Here is a 22316-nt window from a genome sequence, read left to right on the forward strand (position 1 = left end):
GCATGGGATGTACCATCGACAGATAGCTGAGGTGGCTGACATTGGGAAATCCTATCAGTGGCTGGAAAGGGCCGGACTAAAAGACAGCACTGAGGCACTGATCATAGCAGCACAAGAACAGGCACTAAGCACCAGATCCATAGAAGAAGGGGTCTACCACACTAAACAGGACCTAAGGTGCAGACTGTGTAGAGAGGCCTCAGACACAGTCCAACACATAGTGGCAGGGTGTAAGATACAGGAAGAAGCAGTATGAGTAGCTGGAGCTGAAGGACGAATTAGAGAGGATGTGGAAAGTAAAGGCCAAAGTGGTCCCAGTGGTAGTTGGAGCACTTGGGGCTGTGAGTCCTAAGCTGGGAAAGAGGCTCCAATAGATCCCAGGAACAACATCAGAGCTCTCTGTCCAGTAAAGTGCAGTGCTAGGAACAACTAAGATACTGTGCAGAACCCTCAAGCTCCCAGGCCTCTGAGATTGAGGAAGAGACATACTACCCATAGGGGTGAGAGTGGAGATAGATAGATAGATAGATAGATAGATAGATAGATAGATAGATAGATAGATAGATAGATAGATAGATAGATAGATAGATAGATAGATAGGCAGGCAGGCAGGCAGGCAGGCAGGCAGGCAGGCAGGCAGGCAGGCAGGCAGGCAGACAGACAGACAGACAGACAGATATGATAATACGATCTTACTGGGAAGAATCTGAGATAAAACAAGAATCTGTCTCGATCTCCTGCTGGGAAATATATGAACTTGATGGGTCTCTTCCAAACTGTGGTTTCTTTATGTAAACACTGTACATTTGATCTATTTGGTTAGGGGGGAGAATCAGCTGAGCACACTGAGCAATTAGGGGAAAAAACGCTCCAGAAAGAGACTATATATTTTGCCAGCACTACAAACTAATTTCATGCTTATTAGAGGGGTCCTATATTAAATGTGAATTGTATAGCTCCATTCATTATTTTGTCTTTGATCATTCTGTTACACCACACTACTCATAAAAGAAGACACTTTGGGAACCTACAACTTGTTATATGTAAGCCTCTGATTCACCTAAAGCATATGAAGTTTGGTGGGTACTGGATAAGTATGTAGTATCACACCAAAGTATGATCCATTAAGAAATTATACACTCTAGGACCTAGGGCTAGGAATTCTGCTTGGCAATCAGACTTAAGATATATATACATATAACCCTTCAATGCCCTTTTTGTGTGCAATGGAGCAAGAAGGTTTTTATTACTCAAGGTTCTTTCAAAGTTCAGGCAGCAGAACACTTTCCTTTGGGTCAGATGGAGGAGTACAAATGGATTCATGATGTTTCCTGCTTGTCCTCAGCATTCTGAAGATGGCAGGAGTGAGGACAATCACATGAAAATTCAAAATGTTTTCTCTCTATCCAGACACATTTTTCCTTGCCTATGCTTGACCTGAAATGCAGAGGTGGTGTTACCTCAAAATCCATAACAGCATATGAGAGCCAACAAAGTCTGTACAACTTATAAACTATAATGCATGATTGTCAAGCACTTAATTTCTAATCAGCTGACTTTTCGAAGCATGTGGAAAATGGAATGAACTATAATCATAAATTGGAATGCTATAATCATAAACCAAATATCATCATCATCATCATCTAATGGAATAGTAATTAATAATGTTTTGATAGCTTTCTGTAATTTAGTATTCTTCATGTGATTTAGGATTGCCAAAACTCCATTCACTCAATGGATTGAAGACCTGATTGTGCTTGCTACCTATGAGTGGATTGCCTATAGACATAGACTTTGTATGGACAAGTATAATGAATTATGGGACTGATTTATACAAAATACAATAGGTTAAAAAATATGATAGTCACATAAATGTATTGGAAATATATATGCATCTGAATAATATTTGCATTAGATAAATATATATAGATTTGTAACTATTTACTATTACAATGATATACTATGCCAAGTTTTTATTTCCTTTGTTGTGTTTTTGTCACTTTTTTGTAATAGCACTTTTAAATTTTTTTCTTCTTCTTGATAGTGTATTATTATTTTTGTGCTTTGTTTTTATTTTTCTCATTAATTAAAAAGCAAATATATATATATATGTGTGTATGTATGATTGCCAAAACTTACTAACCCCCCTCCCCGCTCAAAAAAAAAGGTAATTGAAAGTCAAGCTGGATAGAAATTCAGATTGGGCAAGGTGTACATTAGGGTATACTTTATTAACATTAGGAACACTTGTCCTTACTAAGTCATTCATAGCAAAGTGTTATGTGTATATAAATAAAATTCACACATAAAATAAGCTAAATTAGAGGCTTTAGGAAGTACACCATCTTAGGGTTCATATATCTTTCTGAATTATAGACTGTTAAGTCATACTAAGCTAACACCAAGCAAATCATAGTATGTGCAATATGTGGAAAAAGTCAATGAGAGAGGACTATCAAAGTCTACTGAATTAATGATATAATAGTAGTAAAAGAAAGAAAAATACAGAAAAGGAGTCAAAATAAAACTTATAACTAGTTACTTGGAATGGAACAGGGTAACACTTTTTAATCAGGTAAGTTTTAACGATTCGCAAGACAGCATAGTGTTCAATAAATGAAGCTTAATTTCTAAGGCCAGGTGTGAATGAATGGACTAAAATAGAAAAGGCCTGGGAATCTGTAACAAAGATTAATTGAAAGGATTGATTTGAAGGAACAGAAATCAGACAGAGGCATAGATATGAAATTGGTGGCTATATAAATTTGAATAATAAATAAAATACAAGCTCAAAATACTGTTTTCTCACTCCACTGAAAATCTCTAAATTCTTCAATTAACTTTTATTTTCATAATAATAAAATCAAATTACTTTTTTTTTTTGCATTTGCATTTGCATTTGCATTGCCTACATTTCTACTTCAAATTTTAGGAAGGTCCAAATGCAGTTCTGTTAACTTATAAGATATATGTTTGTCTCAGAGAACATTTCTCTGGTAGCCTTGTTAAACTATGATTTCATTAAATACAACCCTATATTTAATACAAATATCAATAACTTTAAATTTCAATTTATGCATTCAAAGGAGTGTAATTACCTTGCCAACAGGCTCCAACAGTGAGTTGCATTGCTATGTGTGATGGATGAATAGGCCAGTCATTAGTTACAAGGTAAGGTTCGTATGTTGTACCATCCATATACAAGGTAGCTACTGGGAACTCAACGTTGACAACATAGTAGTGCCATTCTTTATCACAAATCTAAACAACAAAAGAAAAGGCAATGTTATCTGGCTTCATGAATAAAGTTTTAGAGCATCATAAAGCTAAAAAAATGAATACTGCTATACTTTAAACTGGAGAAGACTTCAGTGGTCCTGTTATATTTTTATGGATATAACATAAAATGTTTATTCCTTTTTGAATAAAAAATTGTAAAAAAAAAAAAGTACAAGATTTGTCCAAGTGCTATTTGATTTAGCCACATATGCACATTTAAATTTTTGCCAAGTAACTATATGCTATTATAGAATATTATGCAGCAACTGGAAGAAATAAATTAGTAAATTTGTTCCTAGGGATTTTTATTAGGATCCATTTCCTATGCAGAATGAACACCAGTAGGAAAGAAGAAAGGCTCCATATCCTCCTCCCCTTCTCAAATATTCATCCATAAATATAAGAACAGGTTTCTAAGGGGTAATAATATCTATATTAAAGGGGAGGGATAATTTCACTCTATAAACTAAGGAATAAATAACACTACAATTGCCATTTCTCTGATACAACATGAAGGCTCACTGTAATTTCCTTCACTATTTGGCAACAGCTGGCAACCTACAGAATCTATTCAGATGGATTTGTTTAGTTATAATTCATAACATCTATTTGTTTAAACTGCTATACAATTCTAAGCAGAAGCATAATGAAAAACATAGCTGTTATTACCTGTAAGCTAATAGTTGTTACCTATTAGTTATTACTGCAGCTACTGACTATACTCTAGTAATTACATTCCTTTAAATTCTACAGTGGTGTGGCTGTACTGTACTGAATCCAGTTCTGGGCACTGCATTTTAGGAAGGACTTTATCACACTTGAGTATGTCCAGAGAAGAGCAACTAATATCATAAGGGCCTGGAAGGGAGAAGCTACAAGGAGTTGGGCATGTATAGCCTGAAGAAAAGAAGACTGTGTGGAGACATAATTATCTTCAAGTATCTGAATGGCTGCCATGTAGAATGTGGGGTAGAATTGTTCAGAGTTGTTTCAAGTAAGAAGGCAAGATATCAGGGTTTTAAATGACAGATTTAAAGATGCAGATTTTAGTTGGACATCAGGAAAAATTTCTTAAGAGTAAGATCTGTTTAGCAATGGGACAGACTGCCTAAGCTGGTGGTAGATTCTTCTTTATTGAAAGTATTTAAACAGAGGCCAGATCTGTCAGGGGTAATATAGTAGTGGATTCCTGCACTAGGTAGGGAGTTCAACTCAATGATCTCAGAAGTCCCTTTCAAACTATACGTTCTATGGTTCTATTAAATAATTTCTCATTTCACAAGATCATACAGTTTTCATCTAAGATCAGCTGCCTAAGATAAACCAACTTTATGCAAGATCTGGCTCAGGGGTTCTTTTTTCCCCTTTATATTGGAACAAATCTCTATGTAGTACACCATATTGCTAGAGTTGCGTAGTGGTTTTTTTTTTACCCTGAAATGTTTATCACAGAAGCAATTAAATGTGGCTCCATGTATGACTATATCATAATATTTTAATCACCATAACATTATTCCTTTGTAGACATCCTTTGTTCTAGATTTTAGGCATCCTGACCAAGCACACAATCAGCAAATAAAGGGAGACAGTGCTGGTCCATGACTGTAATAAAGATTGAACTGAACTGAAAGGAGACAGTGAGACAAGCATGAGACCTCTGCTATCCCCTTGGTCACCTTCTTTGTTCCTATCCACACATGCTCCAAGGCAGACTCTAAGGCTTTGTAGGGCACTTCAATTTAAGAAACTTGATTGAAGTAAATGCTTTTGAAGTAAATCGTTACAGGTAGTCCTCAGGTTAGGATAACAATTGGGACCGGAATTTGTGTCACTAAGCAATGTGGTTGTAAAGCATGATGTCATGTGACTGTATCACTTAGCAACAGCAATTCTGACAGTACCGGTTGCTGTCATAACCCCAGGACTGCACGGGTCATTAACCGAGGATCTCACATGACCACCACATGGGAAGAGGCAGGAGTCCCAGGCAAGCAGGCCAACAGGCCAGCAGGTAAGAGCTGTGAGTGAGAGCTATGAGCAGGTGCTTTGGAGTTTGGGAAGGTGCATGGGTGCTGTGGGCAGATGCTATGGAGTGGATGCATGGGTGTCACAGGCAGGTGCTATGGAGTGCAGATGGGTGGGTGGGCAGGCCAAAAAGTGGTGGCAGCAGGAGTGACTTGTGACTTCCTGCCGGCTTCCCCATTGACTTCACTTGTACGAAGCTGGCAGGGAAGGTCACAAATGGAGATCACATGACCATGGGACACTGCAACCATCATAATTGCAAGCCAGTTGCTAAGTGCCTGAATTGTGACCATGTGACCACAGGGACACTGTAACAGCTGCAGCTTCATGGACCAGTTGTAAGTCCCTCTTGTTCAGTGCCATCGTAACTTTGAATGGTTACAACTACAACTAGTCGTAACCCAAGGACTACCTGTAAACTAAACAGGTGTTTCCTGCTGAAGCATCAAGTTTGAATGGCAGCCCACTCTGATCCAAATATTGAAAGGGGTTCTGTCCACTGAATTAACATTAACATTACAAGTCAAGGCACTGGGGCAGAAAAATTTGATTTTCTGAGTTGAGCACTGGAATGATTTAGATTGAGACAATGCCAACACCAATGCCAAAGACAATGTCAATGCCAACCTGGTTTAGGTTGAGGCAATGCCAAACCACTTGTAAAAGCCTAAAAGGGAATATCTGTAAGTTGGCCCACATGATGCAGAAGTTGGGCAATCGTCATTTTAGGAAGTCTGCATTGACACTAAATATTGTTGACAACATGTGAAGTATAGCAAATAAAAATCACCCTTTTTTCTAAAATATCTATGTCTATACCCTCTCCATGCTATACTTCAGTTTCCAAATTATAGCATTAGTTTCAGGGAGCTGAATGCCATTAACAATGCTGCATTGTGTATTTGCCATCTCAGAGACTCTTCATAAAGAACCCCAGGCTGGCTGATCGTTCTACTTTATCTCTGAACAACTACTGCTTGGCTATGGCAAATTAAGAAAACTCTGGATCATCACACTGATGATGTTACCTACTTGGGCAATGAAACATCTGCAAGCAAATAGCCAAGCTCAGAGAGCACTAAAGAACTCCACCTTGAATTACATATATTCTGTTCTATTAAAATTCTGGATAGTTGAAAGCAATTGGACTGGAGAACAGAAATTAGTAATTATTATCCATGATAGTAGGCACAGAAATTATCTCTCTTGCTCTCTCACTCACACATGCATGCACACACAGAGAGGGAATCGAGTGTAGTGGTTTAGGTGCTGGGCTAGAAAGTAGGAGCCTGTGGGTTCCAGTCTTCTCTAAGACATGGAAGCTGGCTAGGTGATTTTGAGCCAGTCACTTTCAGCCCAATCAACCTAACAGGTGATTTCTGTGCAGAAAATCAGAGGAGGGGGCATTATTGCACACTCTTTCATTGCACAAAATTTATAAATCATATGTATGTCTATATACCTACACACAGATGCATACCAACTGGCAGGTCTGTTTTAGAGTTTGAGGCTGGATGTGGAAAGAACTGTCTGTGGGTGTGGTTAGCTGGATTTGCCATCTGTTCTTGTTGTTTATTCTTTTATAATGATTGTATTCTGTTTTTATTTTACTGGTTTTATTGTACACTGCCCAGAGTCAGTTGGAGTTTGGGCAGTATACAATAAATTGAATACAATTAAATTAAATTGCTTAGTCGGGGGTGGGTTTTGGAAGGATATAGTCAGGCTATTGGAGTGTTGAAGGTTATATTGGAGAAGACAAATGAATGTGGGTGGAAATGGGGGTTTGTTGATGCGATGAGGATGTAGTAGTATAATAGGAGTGAAGGATGAGAGCAGAACTGAAGAAGGATTAAGAATGGAAGAGAGGAATTCCTTATAGGAATCAAAGGCTTGAGATGAGATCAGCAGTGAATGTGACTGTCAGTGAAGGAACAAAAGTTAGCATATGGCAGGCCAACAGTACTAGTAGTGAAGGCAGTGAGGAGAGAAAGGTACCTCTGTCACCTTCATGGCTGTAGTTAGTGCCATTTTTGTTGTTGCCACTGTGATGAAGTGAGGAATGGGTGACTGTGGGAGGCCAGAACAAGTAGAACTGGCAATAATAACCAGGGCCACTCTGTTTTATCAGGGCCAGCAGAGAATGGTGCATACCAATGCTCAACTGTCATTCCTGGAATGCTGCTGATGCTATGGAAACTGGAGCCAAGCAACTGGAGCCAAGGTACTTGTCTCTAGCTCAACTTACATACATTATCATGTTGGATCTGTTTCTTTTTTCTTGGAGCAATGGGGATGAAAGATGTTGTCATTTGCCCTTTGCTATGTTAGCTCACTTCCTGATTACATATGCCTTGTCAATATCCTAGACCTCTGCAAAGGTGACAGTGTGATTAAAATAGTTTGTCCCAGTCACCTAATGGATCTTGCAAGTTTTCAGCAACTGCTTGAGGTTTATCTCAGTGATCTGGTAGGCAATTTCTTCCTGTGCCTTGTGGAGCTCAGTGATAGTGAGAACACAGGAGATTGAGTGGCCTCTCTTTGTGTGTTGATCTCTGATGACACTAATCAATACAGGAAAGGAGAAACAGTTTTCATTCATTATTCCACTTTCTCCAGATTTTTGCAATGAATTTCTTAGCTCAAAAAGACATCAAAAGTGAGTACATGTGAAGAGTCCCAAAAATGTGTATTAGGTAATGTCTAGGTTATATGAACATATGTTCATACAGTGTTTTTTTTAAAGAAAAATCACAAATTGATACAGAAAGGCAGAATTGATAGAAACTGAAACTGACAGATTAATCTATCTGTTAGTGGAACAAGCATGCTGATTCTTGTGTGTTTACTACACGCTTAATGAGAATGCACTGAAGTTCTAGAATTTACACATTACAAGTTATTTAGCCAATTTGTGGGTGATACTACACACATAATGGAAGTTACTTGAAGGCAGAGCATAGCACCTAAAAATACTGATACCAGAGTTTTCTTGAAAGAATTTTAGCAATCTAGTATATTAATAAGGAGTTTCTCCTACTTTATCTCTTTTTAGCAGCTTCTGTCCTTGATTATTCATTTTTCTGAAAAGTCCTCTTTCAGATTTTCTGAATTTTTAAATTCCTTTTTCAGGAATGCATATGGGCCCTAATAATATATAAGGTAAGTCCAAATGAAAAAATAACACTGATGTTACTTGTTTTACTTATTTCCTCAACAATGTCACTGTGAAAAAGTAACCATCTCTATAGATTCAGTACTAGTTGTGACATCTTTAGTTGCCATCAGAGCAACTAAACACTTCTTATTGGTGATTGGTGATTGGTAGGAATTTTGGCCCATTTTTCCATGGCAAACCTGTTTATCTTCATTCATTCTTTTATACCCTTGTGGGTTTAGGATCCTCGCTTCCATATGAGCCATTCTGTGCTTCAGCTTCAACTGACAGACAGATGGATTGATAGTCTCCCCTAAATTCTCTGATACAAAGTATCATCCACGCTTCCTTCAGTGATGGCAAGTTGTCCAAGTCCTGAAGCAGATAAATGTTCCTAAACTATCCTACTACCATCTCCATGTTTGGCAGCTTATATGAGGTTCTTACTGTGGAAGGCAGTGTTTGATTTCTGCCAGATATAATAACATCCAGACATAACAACATCCAGGTGTGTTATCTAAATTAGGCAAGAATTGGTTTGATTATAATTCATCCTGACTGGCAACCAACCATATCATAGTAAGACTGTAAGCAGAGGTATGTGTGCATATATGTACAAGATGACAAAAACTTCAGTTGCCTGGAATGGGCAAGCAGGCTGCATGTCAGGACCCAGTGTGACAACTCTCAGGAAAAAGTCTAAGCAAAACCAAAAATATTTAATGATTGGATTGCATGTATTAATGATATAACACCCCTGCTATTGTCAAAATGATTATGCTTCACATAATATGTGCTGCAGAACACAAAAAGGAAAAGTATTCAAATTGTGTGTCAATCATTATTAATCACTGGCAGCATTGTAGATCTGTCACTTTTATATAGCAAGAGATATGTAAGTATATTAATATGATGACCTATAGATGGTATAAAAGCTTTTCCAGGACTTGTGTTACTATTAGGCAGAATTGAGACACTTGCCTCAAAAAGCATATTTTGAGGGTACAACATTGGCAGCTTCCCAGATATTTCCCATGGTTGGGGAAGAAAGCTGGGTGAGCTACATGTCTTCCATCTTCTAAGCTATTGCGCTACCTATAAACAATGTAGTGAACTGACCCCACCTCAATTGTCACTATTGATGTAGGATTCTGTGGCCAATACCAACTGGGAGCAGGGGATTATAACTTGTCCTTTCCCTCAGTTGGGATGGCCTTGAGTTGTTCCACCTGTGGAAGTGCTCTATACAAAAGTGCAATGTAGAAAGCAGACTGGAATTCACAGCTCTCTAATAAAGCTAAGTCATAACTAAAGCTTATTCCTATCAGATGCTATTGAATATAGAGTTTAGCAGGTCAGTATGACTCCACACTGGTAGCTCCTAATACTAACCATTGCTCTTCTGCTAAAAGCTGCATATAGTGACTGATCTTTTACATTTTGGTGCATGTGTGTGTGGTGTGTGTGTGTGCTGTCATTATCTATTTACAATTTACTCCATATACTACCTGGGGACCCCTTGTTACAGAGGTTGTCCTCTTTTCTTGGTGGCCAGTTCCAGATGGTGTTGATGGGTGGGAGGGGAGCTTGCACCCTCAGCTTTAATCTGTGTGGTGCTTCAGGGCTCAACATTCTCTTCTGTTTTGTTTAACATCTAATGAAACTGCTAGGTGAGGTCATCCATTGGTTTAAAGTCCAGTATCATCAATATGAGGATGATAACCATCTATATATCTTGACCCTGGTCCAGCCAAGTGATGTCATCAATGTCCTGTCCCTCCATAGAGTCTGGAGGCTGTATGGGTCTGGACAGAGAGAAAAGACTCAAGCTCAATTCTGCCAAGACTGAGTAGCTGTGGCTTTTGGAGCCCCTCGGATCTGAGGACTTCCATCTTTAGCCTTACATGGAATTGGACTTTCCCATTCAAGACTGTTGGGCCATCTGGGGGTAGTCTTGGACTCACAGCTGCTGTTCAAAGAGCAGCTGCTAGCTGTGGCCAAGAGGGCCTTTACACAGCTTCATCTGGTGCACATCAGTTGCACCCATTCTTGGATCAGGAGATGATCCAGAAAGTGACTCATGCCTTAGTCCCTTATGGTTGGATTTCTGCAATGTATTCTACATTGGACTGCCCCTGAAGACCACTTGGAAGGTACCGCTGGCTCAGAATGCAGCAGCATGGGCAGTGTTGGTATGTCCATGTGACACCACTGCTCTACACTACACTGGTTGCCAGTAGACTTATCTATCAAGCAGTATTATCTACAAAGGCCTTCAAGGCATAGGGCCAAGTTATTTGACATTTTATTTGTTTTGGTCAAAGACCAGCACAGAGCCAGGCTATTTGAAAAACTGCCAATCTCCCATTGTTTCTGCCTGTCAGGAAGATCAGGCAGAGTTGGTTAGCTCTGGATCCCTTCAATCAAACAATGTCATCTACAGGATTCAAGAACCTGCCCTCCCAGAGATATCCCCCCAAAGAACCAAGTGGGTCTCAACCTGACGATGTTATGGAAATATTTACAAATGTGGCTGTTCTCCCAGGTTTGGGATAGGGTGGTTGTGAAGCCCTCATTGGCTATGTTTTATGTCATATGGAATGTGGTTTGTCTGGATGTACATGATATTTTTGTCTTATTGTTTTCCATCTTTTTTAAAGTGTAAGCTGCCCAAAGTCATTTGGAAGTTGGATGGCCTCTAAATAGATGGCCTCTAATAAATAAATGATGGGCAATTGGACTAGATAATGGATAAGAAGAATTTTAATCAATTCTTTTTCTGTTTGCACCAAAATGTTTTAATTTATTATGTAAGCAATGATGCTTTAAAACATCTTGTGAACAGTTTTAAGGTAAATCAGCAGGTTTGGAGGAGGGACAGAATGCTAAAATTGTATTTATTAGAAAGTCTGGAAAATTCAGCATGTTATTGTGGGTGTTTTTATTCAGTATGTTCTAGAGAGCTTTTTATTTTAGTGCTATTGCATTTATTTATTTATTTATTTATTTACTTACTTACTTACTTACTTACTTACTTACTTACTTTCTTATTTAATTTCTCCCTGCCCATCTCCCCCCAATGGGGGACTCTGGGCGACTCACACAAAACATTAAAACCATAAATACATATAAATACATAAAACATCAAAATTTTAAAAAAACATTACTAAAAAAAAAAAGGATAGTTCAAGAAGATGAAAAATCTGGGGCTGAAGACAGCAGGCCTCTACGGGGCTAGCCATCCCCATGCTTGAAGTATTCCCTCCCCACCCCAGGCCAAGTGACAGAACCAGGTTTTCAAAGCCCTTCGGAAGGCCAGGAGTGAGGGGGCCAATCGCACCTCTGTGAAGTGAGAATCTTCAGATACTGAATTCCAGTTCTGTTCCAATTTGTAGTACTTTTCTTCAATAATTTTTTAAAATTGTCTTTGTGAAATCCAAATGTATTCAAAGGTGAATTACGTTTCACAAAACAAATATAAGATGTTAATTTATTTTATAAGCAACTGGGTGAACTCTCATCTGCAAAATGACTATGCAATAATATTAAGTTCACTGGAGTTTATTAAATTCTGCACAGTTATACATCAAAAGCCCTTTACTGGGTAACATCCAATGTCACACAAGTGGACTTCTGTTTGGGCAACTGGACCTTCCTCGCTCTACAAACCAGCCAATCTGCATTAGTACAAACCAGACAAATTTGCTCTCAGGAGGTCCCTAACCCTCCACAGAAGGTCTGAGGACAGCACTTGAGTGCCAGTGAGAGATGGAATAGTTTATATTCTGCTGAGACAGAGGCAGTACTGCATGTTCCTGCTAAAAAATAATCTCCCAAATTTTATGGTGCTCCAGTACAAGGAAAAAAAGAGACAGTAATTCTGCTTATGCAGCTTACTTCCTCACCTGCGTTCTTTTTCCCTCCTAAAAACATGTGACATTAGTGGCAAGACAATTGGGTGAAATAATTATGTCTCCCCTTTGGCCTATCTCTATATAGGGCTGTGTTCCTGTGTGTCAGCAAAACTCTGACTTTTCATTGAACATCCTTCTTGCTCTCTTTTCCACTTATTTCTTTTCAAAAGCTCAGCAACACTGCAACCTGTAATACTCTTTTTTTGCACTTTAAGCCACTATTTATGATCACAACGATAATGAAAGAGACTATAACAGTCCATTTACGACAAAGTGATATCAAAAGCAAGCACAGACCTCTGGCTCTCCTGAATACTAATAGCTGCTTTAAAGGCTCACACCACCTGATGTTACGCTTGAGGCCATGAGCATGAATGAGGCTATTTCAGAAAGTAGCAGTGCCTTGTGACATTGGAAGGAAAAAAGCGATTATATTTCATCTTTCTTTTTTAATATATCTGGCACACTTCTGTATACTCATGTGAGGAGCATGGAAATGATAGAAAGCCTAAAGTGGGGTTCTTCTTTATGAGAAGGAAGGACTACAGATTTGCCCGCTTTCTAGAATAAATATTACACCTAATGACATCAGCTCATTGCCTTAACTCAGCACATTTACAGAATGTATCATGCAAGGCCCTGTACCCCGAACAACCCATTTGCTTTCAATCCCCTCTAGACTCTGTAGTACAACACAAGTCACAAGGCTCATACATAAATCTTCACCAATGGTGGAGAATTTCAATTGATGAGTCTGTCTCTGTTGAATTTCAAGATGTCACCACTGTGAAAAGTTGGTTAACTCAGGCTCTGCATTTTTATTTAACTGCAAGGGACTGAACAACACCATAAGTTAGGACAATTTCCCTTTGATCCTTTGCTGGAGGGCTTTAGAATTATCCTCTCAGCCACAACACTAAGATCAAACATTCTGCTCAGCTACTCAAGAAGACCCATGCTCTCTAAATCTGCCTCTGAGCCTGTCACATCTTTCCAGAGAATATCTTATTTTGTATTTTGTAATGTATTTGAAGCTGTGAAGCTGTTCAACTAACAGGATATGTGCTAGAGAAGGAGACAGATGGCTGGAAAGAACAAGACTGTCTGTATTTGAGAACCTGAAAAGTGTTTTTTTGTGGATGAAAAGGAGGCTCTTTCTGGTCATTTCAAGCACTGAAAAAAATATACCCTGTTGAGTTTCTCAATGATAAATACTTGAATGGGCACAGAAAACAAAGGAAAAGAAACTGGCCAAAGAGATTCTGTAGTAAACTATAGAAAGGGTACTGACCTAATTTTAAAAAATATTTTGGAAGAAGGATTGGAGTCTCCATTATTGTTAAAAGAAAGTGTAATAACTTAAGAAAAATTGTGCCCAAGATACAGTGTGGATATCTCCACAAACCTGCAATGTTAATAATAAATTAGTGTGATGGGGGGGGGAGGAGGATAGATTGGTGAAGAATGGATCCTATCAGACAAGGATTATACGCCCTATTTGCTGAAGGCCACATCCTCAGTCCCTGCATCATGCACACTGCGAACTGGCACTAGTGCGCCATAATATGCAGAGAGATAAAGTCCCTCTCAGAGAAACAGCTTTGCTTCTTTGGATGACATAGATGTTTTATTGGGAGACTATTTCCCAGTATATTTTTCCCAGTATAGCCAAGGAAGAAACTCTAAAAACACTGTCACATACAATGCAGGCAAGGTAAGAAAATATGGAGAGATATTAAATTGAATTAGGGATGATTTGAAAGTCAAATGGATGGTGATATGGCAGCTTGGTGATACATCTTGTCACATGAAAAACAGGGATATTGAAGAAAAGTAAATGAGAGAGAAAGGCATTCGCAGTAGTATCACCATTAGAATAGAAAAATAAGGGGGATTTTGTTTAGGGGAAACAAGGAGAAGGTCAGGATAGGCCAAAAAATTACATGCTAATTGGAATTTCTCATTCAAAAGCATCATTGGTATACAAATAGTAGATGCATGCTTTATAGGCCAATGGAAGGAAAAGATATTAAGGCAGTTTTTTAAAGCTACAAAATATGTCCTGTACAAAACAGCTTTTTGAATAAGATTTGGCATTATCCCCTTTTATGTAGATGAAAAACCACTAAATGGATGTTAAAAGACTTCAAGGAGCAAGATTTTTACTATTAGAACATCCTGCAGAAGCACCTTGCCATCCCTATGACACAGTGTTGTTCCCTCCAAAGGTAACTGGAGCTTCAATTTCTAAAAGCCACTTCTCTGACATCCTCTTCTCTGGAGACGTTTGTGCTCAGATAATAGAAATGGCCTTTGAAAAATAAGCCCAACAGAAATAGGTATGCACTTATCACTTAGAAATTCCTTAGGCTCCAGAATTTAGATTGAAGCTTTGTTCACTTGCCCCCAAATTGTGCGATAACTGTACCTATTCTGTTTGTGAAATGAATCATTGTGTGGGAGATGGATGAGTTTTGCATGGAGGTGAACAGAAGGTGAGAAGGCAAAGATACTCTGTCATGCCTGTAGTGGATTAAATGTATCATTCCTTATGAGTGTACGAATATTTTATGGAAAACTACTTTTAGATTTCATTTCAGAAACAATATTTTTTTCTGACGTTTTTCATTTTGCTGCATGGCTAGTGTTATCTATTAGAAAACAGTTAATAACAACTGTTAACAGTAAAAGTAGCTAATAAATAATCAGTATCTCTACATGACCAGGGTTGAGGAGTCATTTGCTCAGTGCTCTCAGTTCACGTGCTTATTCTTTCTGTTACGGATTCACTCTTAATCTCGTCTTAAAAATATGCCTATTTAAATATCATCCACTGGGGTTCAGTGTAAAACACTCAAGTAATTATTCCATGAATTAATCCTTTCTACATTGTTTGCCAGATGCTCATATCTAAGCCTGTTTCAGGGATTTAGAGTCTGAATTCCTATACTTATACTCAGCTTACTACACAAATTGCAACTTAATGTCTGTCAAATTTCGCACTTCTCTTAATATTGCAACTCATCAAGCTGGACACCATCCAGATGTATGACTCCAGAATTCTCAGCAATTACCATGGTATCTAGAGAATAAGCTGTCCACAATATTGGGTTACAGAGAATTAAAATCAGTGCAGAAAGTATCAGCTTCTATATATTCTGAAAGCTGCCAGCAGAAGGTTGTTCTGCATAATGAGGTTGTCCCCGCACAAGTACTGACTACTAACAATTTCACATGGGCAGGAAAACATACTGTCATCCTCTACCTGCCCCCAGCCACGTAGTCAATCTCTACTCATTTTTTTCCTATTACACATCTGAACTAGTGTTTTCCAATCTGTGCTGCACAAGCAGTACGGTCTGGTCTGGCTGCTGTGCTTCATTTCAATGTACCCACTTCAAATGGCTACTGTGTGCTGTGGCAGGAATCCCTCCCTGAACACTGGCTGTTGCCTTCCATAACCCTTTGTCATGAGGTCCAGGGCTGCTTGTCCCCTTCTGAAGGGACCTTGACTGGTGGACAGTGGTGGAATGCACACAGGATAGTCTGGTGATGTAGAACATCTGTTCTAGGACAATTGGCAAAAACAGTAATCAAAGAAAAAATAACTAAGGACAAGGAAAAACATTTTTTGCTACAGGAAAATAATACAGATTTACAAAGGCAAATACCACCTGACTATGCTTCTAGAATTTTTTTGAGAATGTCATTACGTTTATGGATGGGGTTAACACTGTTGGCATTGTACACTTGGATTTTCAAAAAGCCTCTGACAAATTCCTCATCATATCTCTTGAGTAATCTCCATGCTCATGAATGTTAAAAGACTTAACGCAAAAGTAGTATAAAATGGTCATTTTTTTTTCCAGTGGAGGTAAGGAAAGCTACTGAGAATAAGATTGTCAGAGAACTGTGTTAGACTGACACTTTCTAACGTCTTCATAAATGTTGTAGAGATATGTGAGCTGGCCAACTAGACAGATGATGCGAAACTATTCAGAGCAGTAAAAACCAGGTGATTGTGAACATCTCCAAAAGGATTGCTATAAACTGGGAGAATGGTCAACCAAATGGCAAATATGGTTAATTTAAGTAAGTACAAAGAAATGCATATAGGGGTAAAAATGCCCTAACTTCACATATACACTGACGGAGTCTAAGTTGTCTGTAACAACCCAGGAAAGACAATTGTTTGTTTTTTTGGCTATCCATGATATTCTCAACAATATTCTCCAATGCCAACATTCAAACGCATCAATATTCTTACTATCCTGCCTTTTCAAAATCCAACTTTTACATCCATAGAGCATCCCAGGGCCTTCTCACTGCCTGCACAAATCTGTTCTTTGTAGATACACACATGTTACAGTATTTGAATATCTTTTCCAAAGCCTTCATTGCTATCCTACCAAGTCTATTCTGAGTTGTAATGATTGCTGGCTTTTTTACTACTGATAGTTGATCCTAAAAGGCAGAATATAGCTATCATTTTAATATCTTCATTGTCAATTCTAAGGCTGGTTGCTATACTTGTTAATTCATTTGGTCTTCCTTTAATTTAAACATAGTCCTATTATTTTCACTGTGCTCCTTGACTTTCACTACTAAAGCTTGCAGATCATTTACAGTTCATTCATCTACTTTCAATCCAACCTCAATATATATTCAGCATATAGATTAAATAAATATTTTGTAAAAACAAGATACTATAATACATTTCTTATACATAGAATCTTTGAGATCAAATATGTAATCCACCATTTCTATAGTTTTGAACATAACAATTGTTCTTGCTTTAAAATAGTCAATAAATACAAAACCTTACAAAATATATTTATAGTAATTGATTGAATTAGATGTTGAATCAGTTGAAAAAGATCCAATGTCTATTCAAAATTGTGATAACATTCTTCTTCATTTTGGGTAATTTGTGAAAGCCAATTATTGGGCACAGTTTAGAGTTCCAAGCTATATTAAACAACTTAGTAGCAGAGTTTTTGCTTTTACAGTACTTGGAGTTAGCCATAATTGACTGTTCAGACATTAACCTTGTCTCATGCCTTCACTGACCTGTGGCCAGTCTGTTTCACCATGTTTCATCCAAACTGTGGTCTCCTGTCCTGCACATACTGTATGTTTCACATAAGGATAATGAGATGTTCTGGTATTTTTATTTTCTTAAAGATAACTCCACTGTTTGTCATGGTCAGTACAATCAAAGGTCTTTCTATAATCAATGAAGCACATATTGACTTTTTAAAAAATATTCTTTGACTTAATTATCTCTTGTTCCTCAGCCTTTTCTAAAATCACCTGAACATCCAGTATTTCCCTTTCCATGTAATCTGCATTGAATGATCCTAAGCATATTTTGCTAGCATGTGAAATTAAGGCTATTGTGAAATAATTTGCCCACTTTGTTAAGTTTCCTTTCTTTGGTTTTCTCCTATTCCAATCTGTTGATCACTTTGTCAGTCTCCAGATTTGTTGGTATACTTTGGTTAGAACCTTTATTGATCCTTCTTCTGTTGCCAGCCATAGTTCTGTAGATATTCCATCAATTCCTGTCATCTTCCAGCTTGACCAGAGTGCTGGTCTAACCTCATATTTTAATACTAGAGGTTCTTGTAAATAGGGAATATCTAAGGTATCTTGGATGTTGATCCCTACTGTACAGATGTTCAGTATATTACTTTCATCTTGCTTGATCTTCTTTGAACCAGTTACTGTCCATTTGTGTCCTTTATATACATAATTTGGGATTGAACCTCCTTCTGAGTTCACAGATCTTTTCAAAAAAATTCTCTGTTTTTTGTGTGTTTGTTCCATCTTCAGTGTTTTAATACTGCTTTTTGTTTCTTCTAATAACTGTTTGAAAGCTATTAGAAGTTTCTTCCTGGAACTTTGTCTTTCTTGACTTTGGCTTTTCTTTTCTGCTTGGTAATCTGTTCTGACATCCAGCTTGGTTTCTTGGTCTCTGGCAGTCTCTTTTCACAATCAGTCTTAACATCTTCTTTATTTCATTTCACAGTTCCTGTGGTTCCCTATCAATCAGGTTCAGAAATTCTTGATGCTCTTTTTGAAAATGGTAGGTATATGCTCAAGATTATACTGCGGAAAGTATTGGGCCTTGTTCTTCTGCTTTAGTTTGACTTAGAATTTGAATGTGAACAGTTTGTGATCTGTAAGCCTCTGGCTACATCTTTGCTATTATAACTGAAGTCTTCCAACTACTTGTACTGATAATACAATCCATTCTATTTCTGGGCACTCCATCTTATGATATTCAGATATATATAAACCTCATTTAGGTTGTTTGAAGAATATCCTAGCAATGAAGAAATAATTGGATTGGGAGAAATTGATAAGTTGTTTTCTTGTTTCATTTGTCTTTCCTAGGATACATAGTCAAACTATGTTTTCCTTGCTATTTACAACTTTGGCATTCCAGTCTCCAACCACAAAAGCATATCTTGCTTGCACGTTCTGCCAATTTCACACTGAAGTTGACATAAAATTTGTCACACTCCTCTTCTGCTGCATTAGTGGTTGAAGCATAAACTTAAATGACTGCCTTATTAAATGGTTGTCCAGAAAATCTAATTGATATTGGTCACTGACTGCACTGTACCTAAGTAGTTTCTTTGCTATTGTCAGCCCTTTCAGGTAGGCCAGGTAAGGAAACAAAGTCCACAAGATTTACTGGAACTCTACTTTATTGATATAAGGTATAGTAATAGAATCTTGAAAGCCTCCCAGGTTTTTTTTCTCTCTCCTTCTTATACCACAGAAAGTTAAGGTGGAGTCAGTTGAAGTTTCTTTTTGATGTTCTCTTCCTGTCCTGGGCTTAAATCATGTTTTGCTAACTGCCTCCACATACCTTCTCCAGGGTCATTTCCATGGTTCTTTACAGCTGTCCTTCCTGGTTTATCAAAACAATGCTGTTCCTTCTTTGTTTTTCATGCCCTACGTAGTAAAGAGTATGATCTCATAACTATAAATGTCCAGTTCCAGTCCATTTCAACTCATTGATGTCTAAGAAACTATAGTCGATTCATTTCATTTTTCACAGTGCTGAGCTTTCTGACACTTCTTATCTTCCTTGTCCCCACTATGATTCTGTCTTTGTAGCTTCAGATTTTCTTTTCCTGCATGGCAACATGAGTTGCCAGATATCTAGAAGGCTTTAAACTAAGTAAACAATTTCATCTTGTCTATCTGTGCGGCTTTCTTGGTAAAACAGGAGTGGTTTGCCATTGCCTTCTCTCATGGAGTATGAAATTATTCCTATGTCACTAAAGTTATCATCTGCTGACAACATCTTTTACTGTTGCTGCCTAATATAAGTGCCTGTTTGCTTTAGTTGGGCAGGTGGGATGATCTTTATACCTTGAAGTATATATTCTTTGCATATACTCCCAGAGTTCTTTGCCCATTCATCCCAGGAACCTCACCACCACCAAAACGTGGCAGCATAGAAGATTTTGGCGTAGTTTTGCAGTTTTGTAGTATAATAAATGTACTGCCTGTTTGAGATTTTCATGGTAGTAGTCTAAATGAAAATTATTTCTGGGAGGAAAATTATTTTCTAGAGGAAAAAGCCTTTACTTTTGACAAAGTTATGACATTACTGATAGATTCTAAGGAAACTAAATGTGTGAATACTAATTATTCATATATAAACCTGTATTATTAACTTTTAAATACCTTTTTTGTGAAGAGCTGCAGGCTAGATTTTACTAGGGAATTATATCTTTGATTTGTTGATTGTGCTTTGAGAGTGGCTGCCTTGAACAACATAAAGGGCCCTGTCACTCTGCTTTTGTCTAGTAAACTCCTTTGGCAATGAAGAAAGTAACAAAATTAACTTGTTGGTTCTTATTCATTGACATCTTCTTTCCTCACCTTTGAAAATGTGATTAGATGACAATGTGTAGAGGAAGGTGCAGATAACTTTGAAGAAGATATGCAGGACAGTTAATGCAAAATAAGAGATAAGTCAGTCCTCAGAAAAGAGAAGAAATTAAGACAAAGTAACTTAATTAACGAGTAATGAGTCTCTTTTGTATAGGAAGAGGCAAAGGGAAACCGATTCTGCTATTATATCCTGTTTCCTGATAAGCCCTATCTTGAAGGGTTAACAGAATGTAAGGGAAGGACAGAAAGCTAAAATCAAATTTGCTTTTTGTGTTGACCCTTGAATTACTTATGTACTAATGTTTACCCACAGTATGCAAAACAACAAGGCTATGTAAAATTTCATTTGGAAGATTCAAAGGTGATTCAGCTCAATTATCCCTTCAAACTGAAATGTTTAATTGCACTGCTGAATTGACTTTGTGTAGTGAATCAAATCAAGTGCTTACAATTAGATTCAGAGATTTGATGAACTTTTTCACAACTGCACATACTTTTTTATCAAATCAAATTACTGAATTGCAAAGTTGAATTGGTTTTTGTCCAATTTATAAATACAAAGCAGTTCTCAATATTAAAAGAATCTGATTATACACATATAGACTAACCCTTTCTGATAAAATACTGCGCTACAGAAAGGGAATCCAGATAATTTAAATACGTATCATAAAAAGGAAGATCTTCCAAACCGTTCCAGATATTTAGTCAGATAGATTTTCTAACACAGCATGAAGATAATTCCATAAGTGAATAGCCATCAGCAGGGGGGAAAAAAATAAAAATCCCAACCATTAACTGTTGCCATTCTAAGTGCCATAAATATTACATGTCAGAGGCCAGACAGTCATCTGTCAGTTATGCTATAGTTGTGTCCTGACTGAAGATTCTGTGCTAAAATACATGTTCTCTATCCCTTACACAATGGCTTGAACAGAAATCACTCTTTCTCTAGTTGAAGAAACACTTTAATGCCAGAAAACCCATTTGGAGGACAAGTTAAAAATGTGGACTGTATTCACTAGTTTATGTGCTTAAGTTATTTTGGTTCTGTTCCCTATTGATAAAAAATAGTTTAATTGTATAACATTGCATTAATAGTGAGGTTTGTTGGCTTTTCTCTTCTTTTTCTCTGCATATACTAAAAATATTTTTAAAAATCTGAGCAGGGAGTGAGATGATCTCCAAACTCCCTTGCAACTCTATCATACTATAAATCCTTGACAGACAAATGTCTAGTATGAATAGGTTCACAAGCAGAGTATGGCCTGGGACTGCAGAATGCATACAGTTTTGTAGCTTGCCATAGAAATATCCTTGTTGACATTATGCTTTAACTTCACAGATGGAAATTAAAAAGTAACTGTACACCATTGATCTCCAGTGTTCTTATCTGAACAAAACTGAATCCTGTGCTTCTCATCATTGGGAGAATAAGAATGTGTTGAAATATCTATGCAGTTATTATTTATTAATGGTACTTCTGTCTGATACTTTAAAATTCAGATGTTACCTTGTATTATATGTTTTATTTATACATATTACTGTAATATACATTCGATTTGATATTTGAAATCTTAAAAATTGTTAGTTGAATTAAAGAAAACATAATCTACATATTTTAAAAATGTTCTAACAATATTTTCCTTTTAGCAATTGTTGGAAATAATCTAAAAATAGTCTGTTATGGGAAAATGTAGCATATTCTTTTTCAATCAGATGATTTTTTTTAATAATAAGGTATATTAATCCTTGTACTTCTTCCAGAGCAGAACAATTATTTAAATGTTAACTTTGTTATAAGAGTTTGCAATTGATCAGAAGGTCTTTAAGTAAGTTTCTGTATACTGTCAGCAGGCAGTAAAAGAACTGGCAGCTTGTTTTGCTTCAAAAAGTTATTCATCCATATGTAATGAATTAATAAAATAACATATTTTATTAGAAATACAGAAATGCATTAATTTTTTCTCTTTTCACATATATTCAATATGAATTCCTAGCATAATAGTCATAGCCTATCAAAACAT

The 22316-nt window shown here is 37.2% G+C and overlaps 1 protein-coding gene across 1 annotated transcript in view; it reads right to left on the reverse strand.

The window, feature by feature from the left end:
• Positions 1 to 22316, reverse strand: part of CLSTN2 (calsyntenin 2) — a 203704-nt gene that overhangs the window by 30086 nt on the left and 151302 nt on the right. Inside the window, exon 9 of the mRNA XM_007428023.2 lies at positions 3099 to 3261. Within this exon, the coding sequence (XP_007428085.2) occupies positions 3099 to 3261 (163 nt within the window). The remainder of the gene's footprint in view (positions 1 to 3098; positions 3262 to 22316) is intronic.

Source organism: Python bivittatus, unplaced genomic scaffold, assembly GCF_059951505.1.
Source record: "Python bivittatus isolate LINGU-HERP-01145 unplaced genomic scaffold, Pbiv_v1 ctg000980_np1212, whole genome shotgun sequence".
NCBI lineage: Eukaryota > Metazoa > Chordata > Lepidosauria > Squamata > Pythonidae > Python > Python bivittatus.